Source organism: Hibiscus syriacus, unplaced genomic scaffold, assembly GCF_006381635.1.
Source record: "Hibiscus syriacus cultivar Baekdansim isolate YM2019G1 unplaced genomic scaffold, ASM638163v2 tig00112339_pilon, whole genome shotgun sequence".
NCBI classification, from domain to species: domain Eukaryota; kingdom Viridiplantae; phylum Streptophyta; class Magnoliopsida; order Malvales; family Malvaceae; genus Hibiscus; species Hibiscus syriacus.
This window is the reverse complement of record NW_024063304.1, coordinates 404,339-424,237: the sequence shown is the minus strand read 5'-3', so window position 1 is coordinate 424,237 and position 19,899 is coordinate 404,339. Positions and strand designations below refer to the sequence as shown.

The following is a 19,899-nucleotide window of genomic DNA, read 5'->3' as shown; positions in this document are numbered from 1 at the left end:
CAAAACTAGGAATTACTGACTTGTCTTTGACTTGGAAACTAAGTTAAAACACTCTATACTACTTAATATTACTCAAAACCAGCTTAAATCTCTAGGTTCCTTTCAAACTCCCAAAAACCCATTTTGATAACAAATTCTAAAACTCAAAAAAATAGAGCTTGAAATAAAATTTGAAGGATGGAGAAAAATATTCTTACTTTGGCTAAACGAATATAAGATTGGAATGCTTGAAACTTGGCTCTTGAAAGGAAGAAGAAATGTAAACTAATGAGAGGAAGAATAAGAAGAATGGGTGAGATATTTTGGGGAGTTTGGTTACATGAAATGATATAAAAAGAGGGGGAGTTTTCAGCTTCAACAAAATGGGAAAACTACACTTTAGGTCATTCACCTATTAACTCACTTTAAAACTATCTCTTAGCTTTAACTCTTGGGCCTACCTTAGGCCCAACACCTATATAACTTGGTCTAACTATCTTGGGAGGTCTAATTGGCTTGATTTAAAGGTCTCGGGTTGACCCAGACTACTACTTGGGTTTTGGAGTATTACAACTCTCTCCTCCTATAAGAAATTTCGTCCTCAAAATTTTCCTAGAGAAAGGTTTTACTCTGAAACTCTACTGGGAATCTATGACAGGTCTTGACCATCATATCATCTAACTCTAAGGGTTGAACACTCGAACCCCTATCTTAAAAGCATCGGCTGAAACTCTCTCTTTTAAGCTAGGTCGTAATAGATAGAAGAATCCTTATGACACTCTACAACTCACTGCTAATGCCAAAACTTTCTTTACTAACCTCTTTATCTACTGGGAAAATACAACTCTGAGGTATGATGACACTTGCCAAAACGTATACTAAAATAAACTTTTATGCTTCTGTTGCGCAACTCTAATTTAATACTCATTTATGATAAGGAACTGCTTCCTTGACCTTATGGTTTCTCCATGAAACCTTCGCTAGAGAAAATATTTTATACCTTAATAGTTGATATAAACTTTAAACCCTTGGTCTTCTCACTGAACATCACTATCTTACTCTTATTTTCCTTTCTAAGCTCAAACTATCAAAACTTACACTTTAAACTCACATATATTGTGGCCTCAGCTCTTTAATATTGCAGATGCAGAAGTACGACATAACTCTGTAGGGCATGTATACTCATAAACTCCTTATTGACACTGACTGACTCTGACCGACATTGACCACCATTGACCCACAAGTCTTAGGAATGTCAATCCTGACGCTCTGATACCACTAAATGTGACACCTTAGACTTGTACGACACATAGTCGACCGATTTAAAGTGCTACATGAAACCACCAAAGTGGCTAACCAACTTATTCTTATATTCTTATACTTTAAAAGGACTCTTTACATATGAGAGCCCTCAAAATATATAGATACCTACATGGTGACTTTTAATTTACTTTACAACTCAATACAACTGAATTCATGAATATACATGCCATTTAAGAAACTTGTGACATACCTTGCTCTGCACTAGATCTGGACCTTGGTCTCTCTAAAGCTTCTCAACTATTAGATCTACTAACCGACCCACAAAAAAATCCGAAGGCCGAGCTAACTAGCTTAGCACCATACTAACAACTAAAACATACTTAAAGTTTTTCACTGAAATGCTCAATCTATCAAGTCTACTGTTATCTGGTCTACTATTATATGGTCTATTCTTCTTTAGTGAGTATACTCGCATACTCACTATCTATTTTATGGTAGACATTATCATGCGGCTTAGAGGTCTATATCTCAGAGCTCACACACCCCTCTAGTCTACCGAGAATATGACCCTCAGAATCTCTGCATCAGACACCACACTCTCGACCAACCCACTCCTTGAGTGTCGGATGTTGCGCCAAACTAGTCAGATTAAATTGCCTTGTGCACTCCCCAAGGATATCCGAACTAAATCTATACTTTCAACTCTGTTATCTTTTCTAAAGGAACTCGGGTGTCTTGGTCGTTTTCCCAAGCATTCAAATAAGGCTAGTCTTATTTTACCCTACTTTATTCTCATTTCTACGTTTGAATTAATCATCATTAATGTTCTCACTTGAAGTCTTATTTGAGAGAAATTATAAGCTTTTCAGAAACCTCACTTACCTCTATACTTTCTCTTGACTTAAAGCCCACTTCTCAACCTTGCTATTGATATTGGCCTTACAATATCGATACCATCGCTTTCCTCTACACTTACTCATACTTTAAAGCTCAAACCATACCCTTGGTATCGATACTGGCCTTACAGTATCAATACCCTCTCTGCTGTATCGATACCCTTACAAATATTTCATCTATTTTAACCCAACTTTAAACATATTTTATAACACTTATTCTAGCATTTTACACATGTTAAATCTAATTTTTGGTCATACTATGGGTGTAGGGCCTCTCGGGCAATGTTTTGGCCAAAACAGACTGACAGTATCGATATTAGCCCAAGAGTATCGATACTCCTACAAAAGTTTCGATACATTATATAAGTACCGATACTTTAAACATTTTTTTCTGTCTAGTTTCGAAACTATGACCCAAAGTTTCGATACTCTTTGAAGAGTATCGACACTCTTGCCCAGAAACTCACGAATTTGCCCAAAACGAAGAACAAGTTATCCCTATAGTATTGATACTCTACCTGCATAAGTCATAAAATACATACGAAAATGCTATATTTCAATCCCAAAGACCCTAGTTATTGGGATTTTTAGAAGCTCGAATCGACAACCGGAACGATTTATGTGTTTAGGGAGTAAGGAGATTGAAAGATAGAAAATTGCACAGCGATTTAGAGTGGTTCGACATTCTCAACCAAGGTCTACGCCCACTACCTTAGCTCCTCACCAAGGATTTTCCAACAAATTCACTAATTTGTTCTTTCTTTTGAGGATAAAGAGATAACCTTACAACTCCCTAGTTTTTCTGGGCTAAACTAGAACCTTTCTATAGCTTTTACACAGGATTAGCTAGAACCTTTCCCCTTTACAAAAAGATAAAAGAAGTAAACAAGAAAACCTCTCAAAGGTAGGTGTTTACAAGAATTAAGCTCACTAGAATAATATTTACAAGAGAGAATGAAAATAAGAATGAAAAACTCTTCTCTTGTGTTTGATTGCTTGGATAGTTGTTCTCATACTTCTTCAAGTGTCTTTAGCTTGTATTTATAGCTTGGAATGTGTTTGATGTCGTATATAATCATTGGGGATATTTTGGAGCCGTTTGGTGATGATTTTTCTACTCAAAAAGGCTACCCATAACATGGTGCATCGGTGCACTATCAAGGTGCATTGATACCCCCTTCATTAAATTTAAATAAACTAGTTGTTACTAGCCGTTGCAGCCTTGGTGCATGGATACACAGCAGGGTGCATCGATGCACTAATTGCATTCAAAATGGAGTGCATGGATGCACTACATGGTGCATCGATGCACTAGTGGTAGGTGTATGGATGCACTTTGACACCCTTTAGCATTTTTGCTCAAATCCGAATTTAATGGACTTTGAATTATTTTTGAAACCTTTTTAAAACTTTGAATAAATTCAATTTAAGTCCAAAAACATTTTGCCTTTAAATTTGTTATATCGAAACATAATTCAACAATCTCCCCCTTTTTGATATAACAAAACATTTGAAAAATTGTTTTTTGGCAAAACTCCCCCTTAATAAAATGTTCAATGAAAAAGATACCAATTGTTAACAAAAGGATATCAATTGTTAAAAATATACCAATTATTGGAAAATATATGAAAATGTTAAGCTCCCCCTTTTTGAACAATCTCCCCCTTTTTGAACAATCTCCCCCTTTTTGATATAACAAAACATTTGAAAAATTATTTTTGGCAAAACTCCCCCTTAATAAAATGTTTAATGAAAAAGATACCAATTGTTAACAAAAAGATATCAATTGTTAAAAAGATACCAATTGTTAACAAAAAGATACCAATTGTTAACAAAAAGATATCAATTATTAAAAAGATACCAATTGTTGGAAAATATATGAAAATGTTAAGCTCCCCCTTTTTCATTAAGAAATTGATTTTTTTTAACCAAACTTCTCCCCCTTTTTGTTATATCAAAAATAATTCAATCTTTAAAGTTCTAAAATAACATTGGAGAATAAGTGATAAATTTGACATTTAAAAATCATTTGAAAAATCAAAGTTCCCCCTTAATAAATGCATTCCAAATAAAATTTAGCTTTGAGGTCTTGACACTTAAAAATTAATTGAATTTCAACAAAGAATAGCAAACATGTTAGTAGCACATGAAATTTAATATATCCAAGTCTAAAATACTTTATGCAATACCAATAGTTGAAATTAAGTACATATGCATAAAGTTTTATAAAAAAAAGTTATGCATTTGAAAATTTTGATATCAATTGTTAAAGAGATATCTTTTGCATTTTAAATCACATGCATAAACATTTAATTTAGGTCAAATTTAAAATTTATAAAACAAAGTATTTGAAAAGTTTATATCAATTGTTAGAGAGATATCGTTTGCATTTAAAACTAATTTTGACCAAACTTTTTTTATGATGAACCAAAAATTATGAAAAATCATTAAAACTTTAAAATGTTCATCATAAAACATCTTTTCAACATACATGAGATTAAAATAATGCATAATCATTCAAAATCAAAACTCATCTATGCATAAATCCAAATGAACAACCAAATAACCAAAATCAAAAGCATTAAGTTTAGAGGTTATCCATTCCTTTTTCATGTGTGGCTAGAGCATCTTGAATATCATCACTTTTATCACCATTGCTCCCACACACCTACAAGAGACATTTAAGTAGATTTTGGTATCCAAATTGCTTTGGATCCTTGAAATTTCCTTTCTTCAAAGGACAAGTATGTTCCTTATGACCATGAAAATGACAATGTGAGCATTTTGTCATTTCTAAACATATTAAGTTGTTTTAGAAATTTTTTTTTTTTTGTTAAGCTTTCAAGCTTAACTCCTAACTCAAAATTTTTCTTTTCTAAATCATTTATTTTGATTTTTGAAAGCTCTAAATCATTTTTCAAAATTTCATTTTGATTTTCAAAATCAACTCTAGCTTTCAAAATCGATTTATTTTCAATTTTGAGTTTTGAAATTAATTTTGTATATTTGTAATTCATGGTCTCAAATCCCAAATACAACTTATTATAAGCATCTTGTAACTCATCAAAAGTAAATGAATTAAATTAATTTGAGTTAGAAGATACCTTGAATTCTTCTTGAGTGGTCATGAGGCATAGGTTAACTACTTCATCTTCATCATTGGAATCATCTTCATCGCTCCAAGATGCAACAAATGCCTTCTTACTATTTTTCTTTAGAAGAGGACATTCATACTTGACATGACCCTTTCTTTGACAATTGAAGCACACCGGGGGACTCTTCTTCTTGGTTGATTCATGTTTCACTTCCTTGGAAATCATGAATCTCTTGTGTTCCTTCAAGAGCTTGACCATCTCTTCTTCTTGTTTATCATCATCTTCATCCACCTCATCACTTGAATCTTGATAGCTTTCATTGGTGGATTTGAAGACAATGTATGCCTCCTCATTCTTCTTCTTCTTCTTCTTGTTTTTCTTCTCTTCCCTTTCTTCATCTTCCTTCACCATCATCTCATGAGTGAGAAGGGAACCAATTAGCTCATTGAGAGTGAGAGACTTTAGGTTTCTTGCTTCGATAATGGTCTTCTTATTCGATTGCCACTCCTTTGGAAGAGAATATATAATCTACCTCACAAGCTTTTCATTTGGGATTACTTCTCCATATCCCTTGAGACTGTTGAAAATCACGGAAAATCTATCCGTCATAACTTTGATGTCTTCATCGGGTTTCATCTTGAAGTTCTCTTAGCTATGGTTGAGAAGACTTTTCTTTGATTCCCTGACTTCGTCGGTTCCTTCATGAGTGACTTGGAGCTTATCCCAAATCTCTTTGGCACTGGAACAAGATGAGATTCTTCCATATTCATTTGGGCCTAAAGCACATAAAAGAATATGTATAGCCTTAGAATTAAGTTGGAAATTTTTCTGTTTTTCTCTACTCCTATCATTGTACTTGCCGGGTGGAGAGGAGTAACCATCCATGATTGAGTTCCAAGCTCCTAGGTTGTAGGATTGAATAAAGTACATCATCTTATTCTTCCAATGTGCATAATTTGCTCCATTGAAGAAGGGTGGCTTGTTGACTGGTTGTGAATCCTTAATAGGATATTCTTCAAGATAATAAGCACCGGAGGAAAAAGTCATTTCTTTGTCGGTTGCGTCGGGAATTGGTAGAGCTTCTTCGAGGATCGTCTCAAGGTGGTTAACCTTCTTAACGACTTAGACTCTGATGCCAATTGTTGGGATTTTCAGAAGCTCGAATCGACAATCAGAACAATTTACAAAGAGGGGTCGGAATGATTTTTGTGTTTAGGGAGTAAGGAGATTGAAAGATAGAAAATTACACAGTGATTTAGAGTGGTTCGACTTTCTCAACCAAAGTCTACGCCCACTACCTTAGCTCCTCACCAAGGATTTTCTAACAAATTCACTAATTTGTTCTTTCTTTTGAGGATAAAGAGATAACCTTACAACTCTCTAGTTTTTCCGAGCTAAACTAGAATCTTTCTCTAGCTTTTACACGGGATTAGCTAGAACCTTTCCCCTTTACAAAAAGATAAAAGAAGTAAACAAGAAAACCTCTCAAAGGTATGTGTTTACAAGAATTAAGCTCACTAGAATAATATTTACAAGAGAGAATGAAAATAAGAATGAAAAACTCTTCTCTTGTGTTTGATTGCTTGGATAGTTGTTCTCATTTTTCTTCAAGTGTCTTTAGCTTGTATTTATAGCTTGGAATGTGTTTGATGTCGTATATAACCGTTGGGGATGTTTTGGAGCCGTTTGGGGATGATTTTTCTACCCAAAAAGGCTGCCCATAACATGGTGCATCGGTGCACTATCAAGGTGCATCGATACCCCTTCATTAAATTCAAATAAACTAGTTGTTACTAGCTGTTACAGCCTTGGTGCATGGATGCACAGGCAGGGTGCATCGATGCACTAATTTCATTCGAAATGGAGTGCATGGATGCACTACATGGTGCATTGATGCACTAGTGGCAGGTGCATGGATGCACTGCAGGGTGCATGGATGCATTGCAGGGTGCATGGATGCACTGCAGGGGTGCATGGATGCACTGCAGGGGTGCATGGATGCACTTTGACACCCTTTAGCATTTTTTCTCAAATCCGAATTTAATGGACTTTGAATTATTTTTGAAACCTTTTTAAAACTTTGAATAAATTCAATTCAAGTCCAAAAACATTTTGCCTTTAAATTTGTTATATCGAAACATAATTCGACACTAGTGAGGTCCCCAAACATATAACTCTAAGCTTCATAACCTACTTTCAAGCTAGAACTCATTTCTAATGATCACTAGGAGTATAAAAGAGTTGTGAGTATGTTATCTAACTTCCTTGGTTGCTAAAATCTCCCTCAACTCAATTAGGAGTCACCTTACCTTTATCCTTTGCTTTAGAACTTAACCCATCTCATTGGATAATCAAAACAAAACTAGGGGTTACTAACTTGTATTTGACTTGGAAACTAAGTTAAAACACTTTATACTACTTAATATTACTCAAAACAAACTTAAACCTTTAGGTTCCTTTCAAACTCCCAAAACAAATTCTAAAACTCACAAAATGGAGCTTGAAACAAAGCTTGAAGGATTGAGAGAAAACATTCTTACCTTGGCTAAACAAATCTAAGATTGGAATGCTTGAAACTTGGCTCTTGAAAGGAAGAAGAAATGAAAACTAATAGGAGGAAAAAGAAGAAGAGTGGGTGAGATATTATGGGGAGTTTGGTTACATGAAATGATATAAAAAGGGAGGAAGTTTTCAGCTTCAACAAAATGGGTAAACTAAACTTTAGGTCATTCACCTATTAACTCATTTTAAAACTATCTCTTAGGCCCAACATCTATATAACTTGGTCCAACTATCTTGGGAGGTCTAATTGGATTGACTTAAAGGTCTCGGGTTGACCCAAACTATTAACCTGAATTTTGGGGTATTACATTGAAACTATAATTCTCATTCTAAACTAGTCCCTAAGCTTTTAAATATTCTAATTTCATCTTTAAATTATGACTATCATTCTAAATTAGTCCTGAAACTTTTGAACATTTTTGTTTCATCCCCAAACATATCCTTCAATCTAAATTGGTCCCCAAACATTTTTCAACATTTCAATTTTATCCCAAATTATGTGTATATACTAATCACATTTCCATGTTAGTAAAATCGTTAGGTCAAGTTATATTATTATATGTTTGAAAAAATAAAATTTAGGTTAAATTATGGTTTAAATTAGTTATATATTTGGATGAATTTAAGGATGAAATTAGAATATTTAAAAGTTCAAGGACCAATCAAGAATAAGGTTCATATTTTGAGGATGAAATTAGAATGTTCAATAGTTTGAGAAGTAATTTAGAATGAATAGGTTAGTTTGAGGATGAAATTGAAATATTAAAAAATATAGAGATCAATTTAAAATAAGGGTCATAGTTTAGAGAAATATTATGCAATTAACTCTTAAATTTTTCAGTGGACTAACTATATAATTTTATTATTGAATCCGGTCGATTTTTTACTTTTGATAAAGAATTGGATGAAGAAATATTAGATTTATTATAAATATTAGAAAAAAATTATTATAATAAAATAAAAGTTTTTTTTAATATCATAAGAAAATTGTTCGTGTAAAGTTTTTAAATAAATTAAAGTTATACCATTAAAAAAATCTTTAGCATTGTGAAAAACAAATCTTTTGTTGTTTAAATTTAATTCAATTAACGTATCGTTAGTATACTATATAAGAGGACATGAGACATGAGATTTATGTGCGGTTTGATGTTTAATTTATTAGGTTCTGTTGACTTCACTTAGATGTAAAAAATTCTTATAAAAAGTATAAAAGTTTGAGAGAGAAAAATTAAATGTAATTGAATCCACTTGATCTATCATATGAATTTTTTTTTTTTTGATTAATTTTAAATCTAATTTTACTTAGAGAAGTGGGAGAAGGGGAAGCTCTAAGGATAAAAATAAGAGTGCTCGAGAACTACCTAGATTTCACTATCCGCGAATGTCAATCACGTGTTATGAAAAATATTGGGTTATAGATATAATGGGATAACTGAAGTCTAGATGGAGATTTCGTTTAGTAATACTTTTCCAAATGAGTTTTTTTAACGTAAAAGTATCATTTTTTCAGCTTTTTTTTTATTTGAGTCAACGATCACTTTGCAAACTTAAAATTCTGGCTGATAATGAAATGTTTAAAAAATATTTTTACGTTTGAAATAAAATTTTAGACCAAAAGCACGTCCATAAACATTCCCAATCGGCCCTTTACGTTTCATATCTCCTTTGGTTCTTTATTGATTCTCTAACCCTTGATTTCAACATGTTCTCAAATAACTCCGGCCATCGTTAGCAGTCTTGCTGAAATTCTATCATGAATCCCTCGTTAAAAAGCCTCGTATTCTCAGATAAGTTTCTTCTCATTGATCTAATTCCAATTAAACCTTTACATGCAAAATTATGAGAGAGAATGTACTACTACTTTTTCCCCTCATTGCATTTGAAAATTCAATCTTTGGCAAGACGAGGGTAAACTCCATAATCCACAGAAACCCCTTTACACTTAAGATTTTAGTCCATGTTAAAAATCAGAGGTCCTAATCGGCTATACGCGAACAGATGTGCACGACACTCGATCCTGCAAAATATCGATCGATTGAATGAATGTATCAGTGAACAAAACAATGGAGTTAAACATTATAATTCTTGTAAACTATGAACGAGAACGTGTATATGCAACCAGGCACAAGCATGTCCCGTCTGCATGAGCAACCAATGAGGACATACATGAAACACCCTCAAGCTTTTCTGATTGCCATACAACTTCAAAGGAAATTCTTGATCCAACTATAAAAAAGAATCCTAAAGCAGACCGCATGTTATGTTGCTAATTCTGAAACTCGAGTGTTTAGAAGAGCGTACCTTTAGTTATTTAGCATGAACTTTTGCAATGCATATAATGTCAAAAAGAATATTGTATTATGTGCATGAAGGAGGCTTTGATTGAGTTGCACGACCATTCAGGCAAGCAATGGCATATCGGGACACCCTGGTTGTGGGTTGGAAGGCTTTATTAGTGATTTCAATCGTTCCATGATGTTGGAAAATGAAGGTCGCTTCCAAGGCTCGCTGCATTTTAATCAACAATTAGTATGGATAACTGTAGAATTTGCCTAACAGGATCCATATACGAAAAGAATGTAAGACTTACTTGGCCCAACATTCTTCAATTATGGCAGCCACTTGAGGATTCAAATCGCGCGGAATATCAAGCCTTTTTCCCTTGAAACCTACAGCTGCTACAACCTACGAGCCGGATTTACATTGAGTTGTGCTATTTAGGAATTTAGCTTCTCGCATGACAATTACACAAATTTATAAGTTTGAGTGGCGGAAAACCTTAGTTTTAAAGGGTATTGAACGAACAAAAATACTACTTGTTCAATGAGTGGTATTACGTATGTTAATCCACAAAGTGATAAGTATAGCTATTTAATAGCAAGCTGCTAAAATCTGAAATAGCTTGTGAGCTTCACAATATTTTCAAAGGCACAAAACTTGTAATCCTGCTGTACCATGTAAATAAATCTGAACTTTATGTCAATATGAGACGTCAACATTTGGTGTAAAGATATTCAGATAGTTCCTCATTCGATCATGCGATCTCTAGCTCAGGTTGTACAACACTGTTCATGGAGCTTAAAACTTGGTTTGTTCTCTAAGAAATTTCTCGACATCTTATAATTATTCAAACTATGAATCGATAAAGTGCTATCTTTAGGAAAAACCAAACATTTCCTTTTAACAAAGATTTCAAGTTGCTACTTACCAAAAGCTAGTAAAAACTAAAATATCAGCAAAATGATATATTTGTGGGGTCAAGATGCTACAAACCTGTGCTGGATTTAAGTTGCCCCATGGTTGTTGAAGCGTTGCAAGTTCCCACAAAATTACACCAAAACTGTATACATCAGACTTCTCGTTTGATGGCTCGTCACGAAGAACTTCAGGAGCCATCCACTCAGGCTGGTATAAAAAGTACACAGGATTTAGTATTGCAGCATAAACATTTATTGATCTATGGTAAGTTAAATAGAAACACAACAGACTTCATTAAGATTTTGTGAAACTTACAGTTCCAGCAGCCGACTTGGATGAAAGAAATGTGTTTGCCTTCAAACGAGAAAGCCCAAAATCACAAACCTGAATGTACAGACCAGGCAATGTGAGGTAACAGATGTACAAGAACTTTGAAACTGCATAACTATTTTGAACAAGTTATGACAGAGCAAATAAACTTGCAAGCCATAAACTGGAAACCGTATCAACATGGACTTCAAAAGAAAATAGAAAAACCACATCATAGCTATGCTAAGATCACCATAAAAATGCAACAGCAAGCAGGAGTGTAGGAAAATGTGACACAACTACTCTTCCTTAGTCAGAGCCCAAGAGATTCCCTCTTGACTAAAATTTCTGAAGCATGCAATATCATCCCCCAGACAGTCAGACACGCCCAAAACTGAAAAAGTTCTTTAAAAAATTAAAATGGTACAGGATATAAGTTACAGCAAATTATATTATAATGAACAAAGTTGGTGCCATCCATACAAAGTGCCAAATATGATCTCGGAACACTAGTTGACAAACTGTTATCAACTGTTAACCATAGCTACATTTACCATTTGTAACAGCATAACAATGGTTAAGAACTACCTAGATTCCACTATCCGCAAGAGTCGATCACTTATCAATTCATCCATCAAAAAAATCCGTAAACAAAAATGGAAAAATATTGATGTTTATTATCACTAGACCATTACGTGAAAACATTATACAAGTCACAGCAACAAAATATTCAGGGTCTTACCTTCACAGTATATTTTTTATCAACTAAAAGATTGGGAGACTTCAAATCTCTATGAACAATAGGAGGATTGTGTCTATGAAGATAATTCATTCCCTTTGCCTGTGTGTAAAAAAGGAGGTGGTGATTTAGCCCAATCCAATAAACAAAATTTAAGGATTATATCATGAGGAGTTGGGGAAAGAAAAAGCAAAAAGAAAGTATATCCTTTGAATACCCACCACATCACAAGCCATACTCAACCGCCGTCTCTCATCCAATGCCTCCCTCACACCAGGCTTATGCAAAAGCCTAAACAAGCTACCTCTGCAAGATTAACAATTCAACCTCTGACAAGAGTTCAGCCTCATGAAGATGACATGAACATTTCCCTTTCTTTCTTTTTTTTCAAGTGCAAGGGTATTAAAAAAAATGGAAGATGGAGATTAAAGCAGTAACAACAAACCTTGATAAGTATTCTGTCACTATGGACAAGTTTGGCGGCTGAGTAACTGCTCCCATAAAAAGAACAATGTTTGGATGACGTAGACGTTTCATTATTGCCACCTAACAAAAAGTTTGGGTGAAATTACAGATCACATCAAGAACGTGAGCGTAAAATTAATGTTTCCTTAATCTCAAGAACAAAGTATGCTCCAATTGTCACCCAACTCATACCTCCCTCAAAAATTCTTTGAAGCGTTCAGCATACAAGTCTTGCTCCATGAGAATTTTCACAGCAACATCCTGTAATTAAAAATAATGTTTACTTGGATTTACAGGAATTGTAAACTACACAACCAAATATCAAATTTCATGCAAGTAAAGACAAGTGCAAATTAGTCTACATGAAAAACATCAGGGAGTCCAAAACAGCTGACTGCTTGAAAGTAGGAATATCACAGAAAATGGACCAAATTGCAAATAAAATAGGATAAACCAAGTTAAATCTTACAACAAAAGGGTAGCAAACAGGTGACTAAAAGGCGGTTACCAAAATAGATGGTTGAAACTATGGGCCTAATGGAAGATTCTTTGCTAAGCAAACTAAAAATTGACACAACAAATACCTTGTACTAAAACCGCACACAAATCCAGGTGTATTGCCAGATTAACCTTATTGAACCTTTTCCATTTATGGATATAGCTAAAAGAGAACGAGCATGTCAGAAATAGAGAGGCTGGTTTAGAAGGGTCTATAGAATAAAAGGATTCTGGTACTACGACATGCAAAAACAGTATCAAGATTAATAGTTTGGATTTGAGAGTTGAGTTTCAATGGTCAATTGATGTGAGCTGAAGTGAACAGTAAGAAAGGGTTTCTAAAATTCAAGCCCATTTAGGTTCGAATCTTAAGAAATTATAGTGTAGGAATTGATCCAAAGATAAGAATAAAGATAACATAGATTTCGCACCTAAAGTTGACTCCATGGAACACCATATTATAGAAAATCTAAAATTCACCAATTTATAGAAAACTAAAATTCCTTAACTATCCCTAATTCCAAAATCAATGCTAACAATTATACCATATGGTACTGAATCTATCAACTTTCATTTATCAAATATACATGACTAATGTTGCATTTTCTCAATAAGACACTAGACAGCAAGAATTTTGAAATACAAGAAAGCAGATATTAACCATCAAGTATCGACAACATGGCACATCAGATTTCAAATACAAAACTTTTATAATATTTAACTTTAACAGCAAGAAAATAATTAAAAGGATTCTTACCGAGCCATTCCATTCAGCACGATGGACAGTTCCAAAAGAACCTGAAAAGAACAATGTATAATCCTAAGTACACTTGAATAACCGCAACTCCATGGATTATGAGCACAATAGAGGGTCTCTATACTGTAAAAATCTTCATAAAAAAAGGACCAGGGAATACCAGCACCAATTCTCTCTCTTAAAACAATATCACTCCACGGAATATCCAAATCATCAGCTTCAAGGGCAAGTTCGCCACTTGGTTTGCTGGGTACATGCTCACTGCCCTCAGTAAACCTTGAAGGATCATTAATAATGTTCTTTGAGTGTACTATAGGCTGAGAATACTGGGAATCTCTATCATGAGAAGTTGGCCGAGCAATGTTAGGAGGTCGGGGCAACAGTGAGATACCATCTATATTACTTGAAATCTGCACAAGCTTATTTCCCTCTGTGTCAATCTTATCATGTTTATTGGCATAAAGAGAGAATCCAAAATTTTCTCCATCTGTAGTAGCACCTGAAATGGAAAACAATAGCTTAATTAGACACCGGATGAATACGGAATCAGAAGTTGAACCACAAATTTTACATAGCTATGGCCGAATCACTAGAAAAGGTATCATATTTTAAGTCACAAACATAGTTCATATACAAGACTATATTTCTTCATGAAACACAGCCCGGTGTTCAAAAACAAAATTTTAATGTATTTGCAGATATAGAAATGAAGCCTCAAAAAGGTTATAAAAGTGCAACCAACAACAAGGAGCAATTGAAAATATGTATTTATTAATGCTTGTTCACATAAAAACTGCCGACACTTTTTGGGTTTTCCCAGTAATTCAAAGCAATATTTAAGAAAAAGCTTGAATCAGGCTCCAGGAGAAAATTCTGAACAGAAGCCCGTGCTTAAATTTCAATAGAAAATTGATAAGAAACGGTTAATATAGAACATGGATACCGGAAAAGATGCATCATCTATCACTTCCATCAGTGAAGATGCCAAAAGAAAAACTACAAAACTTGAAATCGAACTTTAACCTACAGCATACCAGTGAAGGCATATGAAAAATCTTTCTGCATTTGATCAAACGAAACTACATACTTCACGCCAAATGAAAGGCTAAAAGGATATAATCTCAAAGGAAATAAAGGGCATTCATTAAAGCGCTTCATATAGATAGTAACTGGAACTTTACCTGCTGGAGCAACATGCAAATACAAGATCAAGTGATATTTATTATATGACAGCTATACAGATTATGCAATCATCACTTACTGATTATTTGGTACTAGCTGACTAACAATTATGGATTTTATTATGCAAGTATTCCTTTAACAGCATAGTTAGTTGGCTTAGATAGGTGACTACCGTTGTGTATAAATACCTTGTAATTTATGAGTTCAATACATAAAGAGTGAATCATTCTTTATCCCTATTTTGTTTCTGTAGCCTAGAATTCCAATTTAGGGACCAAAATTTGTTTTTTCAGTCAAACCCTAGAAAACAAAATCTTGGTACTTACACCCTTGACCCAGTTATTTCTTCTCCCCGCCACCCTTAGGATACCCTCGGCCGCATTTCCAGGACCCAAGAGTCTAACCACCTCTCTCTCTACACGTAAGCCTCACGTGTCACCAGAAGATCTGGCGCCTTTGTCCACGCGGCGCGTGACACAAACCTCTTGGAGGTGGTTTCTCCTATCATCAACTTCCTTGGGCTTTTTCCACCCCACCCCCTACTGATTTTGGTGCTAGCTAGATGTTTTGCTTAAAGCTTTTTTTAGTGAGTCCTCTTTCCTTGGATTATTTTTTCTGCCTTATTATTTTATATTTGAAGGAGAAATAAGGAAATGGCAGAGAACAAAAAAAATCATTTGCCTCAACAACCCCTCTGCAAATCAGCCTCCTAAAGCTTGATAGGAACAACTATCTTACATGGTGGTAATCATGTTTGTTGTTCATCAAGGGCAGAGTATTGCCAGGGGTATATTACTGGACATTTAAAAAGGCGCAAAGAGAATGTTCTTACTTATGATCGGTAACAGGGTTTTAAATAGCGGTCTGCGACCGCGATAGCGCCCGCGAAATAGCGGTAGCGTTGCCTTCCAATATACCCGCTATGGCCGCAATCGCGTAAACGCGACAACCGAAAACGCGACCGCGGCCGCGATTTGAATCCCTGATCAGTAGGACTCAGAAAATTCCCTCATGATGTCAGGACTCAACAATTCAATTGAATCACGCATTTCCAGGGCATATTTGTTGCTTCATACTAGAGGAAAAATATGGAAGGCAGCTGCCCTTACATATTCACAAGTTGGGACATGTTTGTTGCTTGATACCACTTATGCAAGTCGTAAGTTACTGGTTGTTTAAGATTAATTTAACAACAAATAGGAATTATATTCTATAATTATTGTTGACAGCTTGGTCAGTTGCATAGGATAGATGACTATGTTCTTGTATAAATACCTTGTAATTTGAGTTTTATACAGAAAGAATGATTAATTCGTTCTCCTTATTTCGTTTCTCTGATTATTAACAAGTGATTCAGAGTTTAAATAGATGATAACTGAAACTTTACCTGCTGGTACAACATCAAATACAAGATTAAGTGATTCACAGTCCGAAAAGTACTGTTTGGCCAATGACCTGAAATCAGTGGCAGGTGCTGGTTTGAGACATGGAAAACGCAATGGGGACGGAATTGATATGGAAGATGGACCATTGAGCAAGGAATCAGGCTCACATAGGTAGCCTGGGTTCCCAATTAAATCAACAAGATACTCCCTGAAATCACAAAGGCAGGCTTGGTGAAATTTTTCTTGCATACGGAAAATATTTTACAGAGATAGTTGCAAACTAACTTTTCACAAATCATAAATCAAAATGAAGAGACACAATCAGAGCAATGCAAAGCCATCATGCAAGTGAGGTAAAAAATAACTTTCACGTGAAAACATTAAAAAATTGCTAGATTTGTTTTGTCAGCAAAATATTGCCATTCAAACACAAACCATACCAAAAGAGAATCAGAATTTTTAAAGAATAAAAAATAGCAAAAGAAAAATAAATCAAAAACAAAGTTAAGGCAAAAAATACCATGGTGATGATTAAGCTACCTGTCAAGTCCAAAGCGAACAAGGCAGGAGGAAGCATCATCTCTTTTACAATATTTGCAGCCCTTCACAATTCGACATGGTAGATCAATAGTGTCAGCTAGCACCTGCACAAATTATAATTGAACCGTGAATGAATCCTCACCTCATAAAGGGGAACACATTTTACAAAAGGAAATTGCTCCTAGTTAGATGTAGTGAAGTTTTATAATCTTTTTGGCAAAAGAAAAAGTCAAGTCATACCATGTTAACTATAACTAAAGCCAAAGTACCATATAAACTCTCAGTTGAAATTAAACACCATAAATGTTAAGACCCTTACTTTGAACAGTAAAGCTCGATGTCTACAAACGCCAACAGATAGGCTTCCTATAGGAAGCACAACTGAACCTAAGCAATCTTTTAAATCATCACTGCACTGCCTCCAAAAGGAAACAAAGTCGTCTTCTCCAGTAGTGGATGAACCCCTTGGGAAATAAATAAAACAATTCATCACCAATGAGAAACAAAATAGCATGACTGTCAAAAATTTGTGCATTCATGGTTTACATGACTTACCCCATGCGAATGCATACAAGCTTGGCTAACTGATCGACTACTTCTTTTGTAGTTATGCAGCTACAAGAAATGTGGTGGACTCTATTTTGAAGTTCCTTTAAGCCAGGATCACTTCTTCGGTCAACCAATATCACTTCTAGTGGCAAATCGACATTTGGATCAATAGATCTTAGAGATTCAATTGATGGAATTCGACCTTGTTCATGCAGATCAGTGCACACAATCCAGACATATGAATACAGTCCATTCATTGAATAGAACCCATCAGGAACTTTGTCGAAGTATGATAAGCAGCCATTAACCTGATGCATGTAACAGTGATACATGAATATCCAGATTATAGTCGGCGCAATCCTGAAACTTTACTAACTTCCCTAATCTGTGCACGTGTATTTCAAATTCCAGGCGACTTATACACTCTTAGTTAGCCCACATTGACAGCCGATAACGTAGGATACAAAATAGATACACTCCAAAAATATCATAGCAATCATCATTAGCAATATAATATGCATAAACCCTTTCCACATGCACCCATTTTTTAATAGACATATTTACAGTGTCTATCTAAGACAGTACTTCTCTCATTTCAGCATTTTGACCTCTAAAGATTATTATTTTTCTAAATAGCGACAGCACTTCTCACATTTCGACATTTTGACCCCTAAACATTATTATTTTTCTAAAAAGCGTACCTGAATTCTACTAGCAAAACAAACATATTTACTATCTAATTGGTGAATAGAATCCCCACCTTGTTTAAACAAAAAAGAAAAAGATACAACAGTAAGTAACCATTTCACATGTATTTGTAAATGATTTTTGTCAAGGCAGACATAGTTCTTTAGTATGCATGTGCCCCATTCATGCCACATCCATCTACACAGGCTAACCAGAGTAATAATAGTTCAACTACAATTGATGCAGTTTGATCATGAAATTAAGCAACTACTTCCACCTTATAATGTTCAATTTTTAAATTGCAAATAACAATTATTTTCAAAAATGACAACTGATCATCTTATCCCCCGAAGTTCAAATTGGACTAATCCTGAACAAATTGAAAACTAGTGGTAGTTCCAACCAACTTTTCACATCCTATAGGACCTATCTTATGACTAATTCGGGCTCACAACTCAAGCTCAGAATTCACGCCCATTATCCAGCTTATCTCATGCCAAATCTTTAAAATATCTAAAATGAATTACATTCACTGTAACACTTAATATATTCACCTATTCATATTTATTCAATCGCCTGGTGTTGATGACCATTGGTTCATTTAAACAAGCTCAAAGTGCGAACAAACAAAAAGAAAATAAATTCTCAAGGATGCTTACCCAGAACCGATACGAAACTGTTTCCGCAGAGCTAGAACTAGACGACCGAATAGCAGAATCATCCGGAACCGGATCCAGAAAATTCGGATCATTAGAACAGGTAGCTTCATAAGAAAGCCTCAAAGCCAACGCCAACTGCAACTGATAACTCTCCTCCGTTTGCTGTGCCCAGCTTTTCCCCGACGACGAACCCCCAACTTTCGTTCCAAAATCCCCATGCCTAAAGCTCCCATCGTAGCCATAATAATCAATCTCGTTCGCCGCCGTCGTAGAAAGCGTAGGCACATAATAATCTCCAGATAACGAGCTCTCACCAAAGCTACTCCCGCTCGAGTGCCGTTGATGTCCGATTGATGACCCATAAGTGTTCCCTCCTCCACCGATTCGACTCGCTGGCTGCATGTTCTGGCCTTGGTTCTGACTCTGATTCTGACCCCAATCCAATAAACCTCTCTCTGATTTCACTCTGCCGATTCTATTAGTCATAGCTTCGCTAGAAACCGAATCGTAATACTGCGGCGGACCACCTGACAGGGACACGGAATACTGGTCGTCAGGATGCTGACTAAGGAGCGAGTAGTTGGATCTTCGACTGTGCATTTCCATTGATAAAAAAAGCTATACAAAACCGTCAATCACTACACCTCATGAACTCTAAAAACCGCCATTTATTGAAGCTTTTTCAACCTCTCTTTCTCTTCCGAGAGAAACAAAACAAAATAAAGATCTCAGCAGATTCTGAATTTGATTTTCCTTTTTCTTTTCTTCGGAAAACCAGATTTTTTTTCTGAATCAAAAACGCCGATTGGATGAATTTCTTTTCGCCATATATATATAAAACAAAGGTTTCCCGTTTGGTTTTTTGTCAGCCTGGCTCGATTACTAGTGGTTTATGCCGTCTGCTACATTCCTTTACATTGAAACTTCACGTTACTCTCTCCGCGCGTGTCTTCACTTCTCTTTAATTAATTCTCCATAAGTGCATGAATCTGGACGAGGTCAATAAATTCATCACCATATTCAAAACGTTAAGAGGTCCATAAGCTCGATGTTTATCCCTCCTCTTAATTGTATGCTTAAAGTTTTTCTTAATTCAAACTTTAAATTTTCATTTCTTTAAATAAATCTTTGTAATG

The 19,899-nt window shown here is 35.0% G+C and overlaps 1 protein-coding gene across 2 annotated transcripts; it reads right to left on the bottom strand.

The window, feature by feature from the left end:
* Window positions 1-9,557: 9,557 nt before the first annotated feature.
* LOC120177866 (serine/threonine-protein kinase CTR1-like) lies at window positions 9,558-19,587 on the bottom strand. Of its 2 annotated transcripts, XM_039183854.1 has the most exons (16): window positions 18,764-19,587; window positions 17,424-17,725; window positions 17,188-17,332; window positions 16,869-16,972; window positions 16,331-16,536; window positions 13,922-14,260; window positions 13,762-13,802; window positions 12,699-12,767; window positions 12,487-12,587; window positions 12,263-12,347; window positions 12,045-12,143; window positions 11,309-11,377; window positions 11,069-11,200; window positions 10,386-10,480; window positions 10,097-10,303; window positions 9,558-9,812 (listed from the first exon to the last, which is right to left on the bottom strand). In XM_039183854.1, the coding sequence occupies exons 1-15, from the start codon at window positions 19,367-19,369 to the stop codon at window positions 10,195-10,197; spliced, it is 2,502 nt and encodes an 833-aa protein (XP_039039785.1). In that variant the 5' UTR covers window positions 19,370-19,587; the 3' UTR covers window positions 9,558-9,812; window positions 10,097-10,194. The 2 variants fall into 2 exon arrangements, with proteins under 2 accessions (XP_039039785.1, XP_039039786.1); XM_039183855.1 differs by lacking the exons at window positions 9,558-9,812; window positions 10,097-10,303; window positions 10,386-10,480 and adding an exon at window positions 10,666-10,740 and having other exon boundaries at window positions 18,764-19,585.
* Between the last annotated feature and the right edge of the window lie 312 nt (window positions 19,588-19,899).

Coding starts and splice junctions, on each gene's coding strand:
- LOC120177866 (XM_039183854.1), bottom strand. CDS start 19,369: ATGGAAATGCACAGTCGAAGATCCAACTACTCGCTCCTTAGTCAGCAT. Junction 16,537..16,868: donor GTTCGCTTTGGACTTGACAG/GTAGCTTAATCA, acceptor TTGTGATTTCAG/GGAGTATCTTGTTGATTTAA. Junction 12,768..13,761: donor GTGCTGAATGGAATGGCTCG/GTAAGAATCCTT, acceptor TTTTAATTACAG/GATGTTGCTGTGAAAATTCT.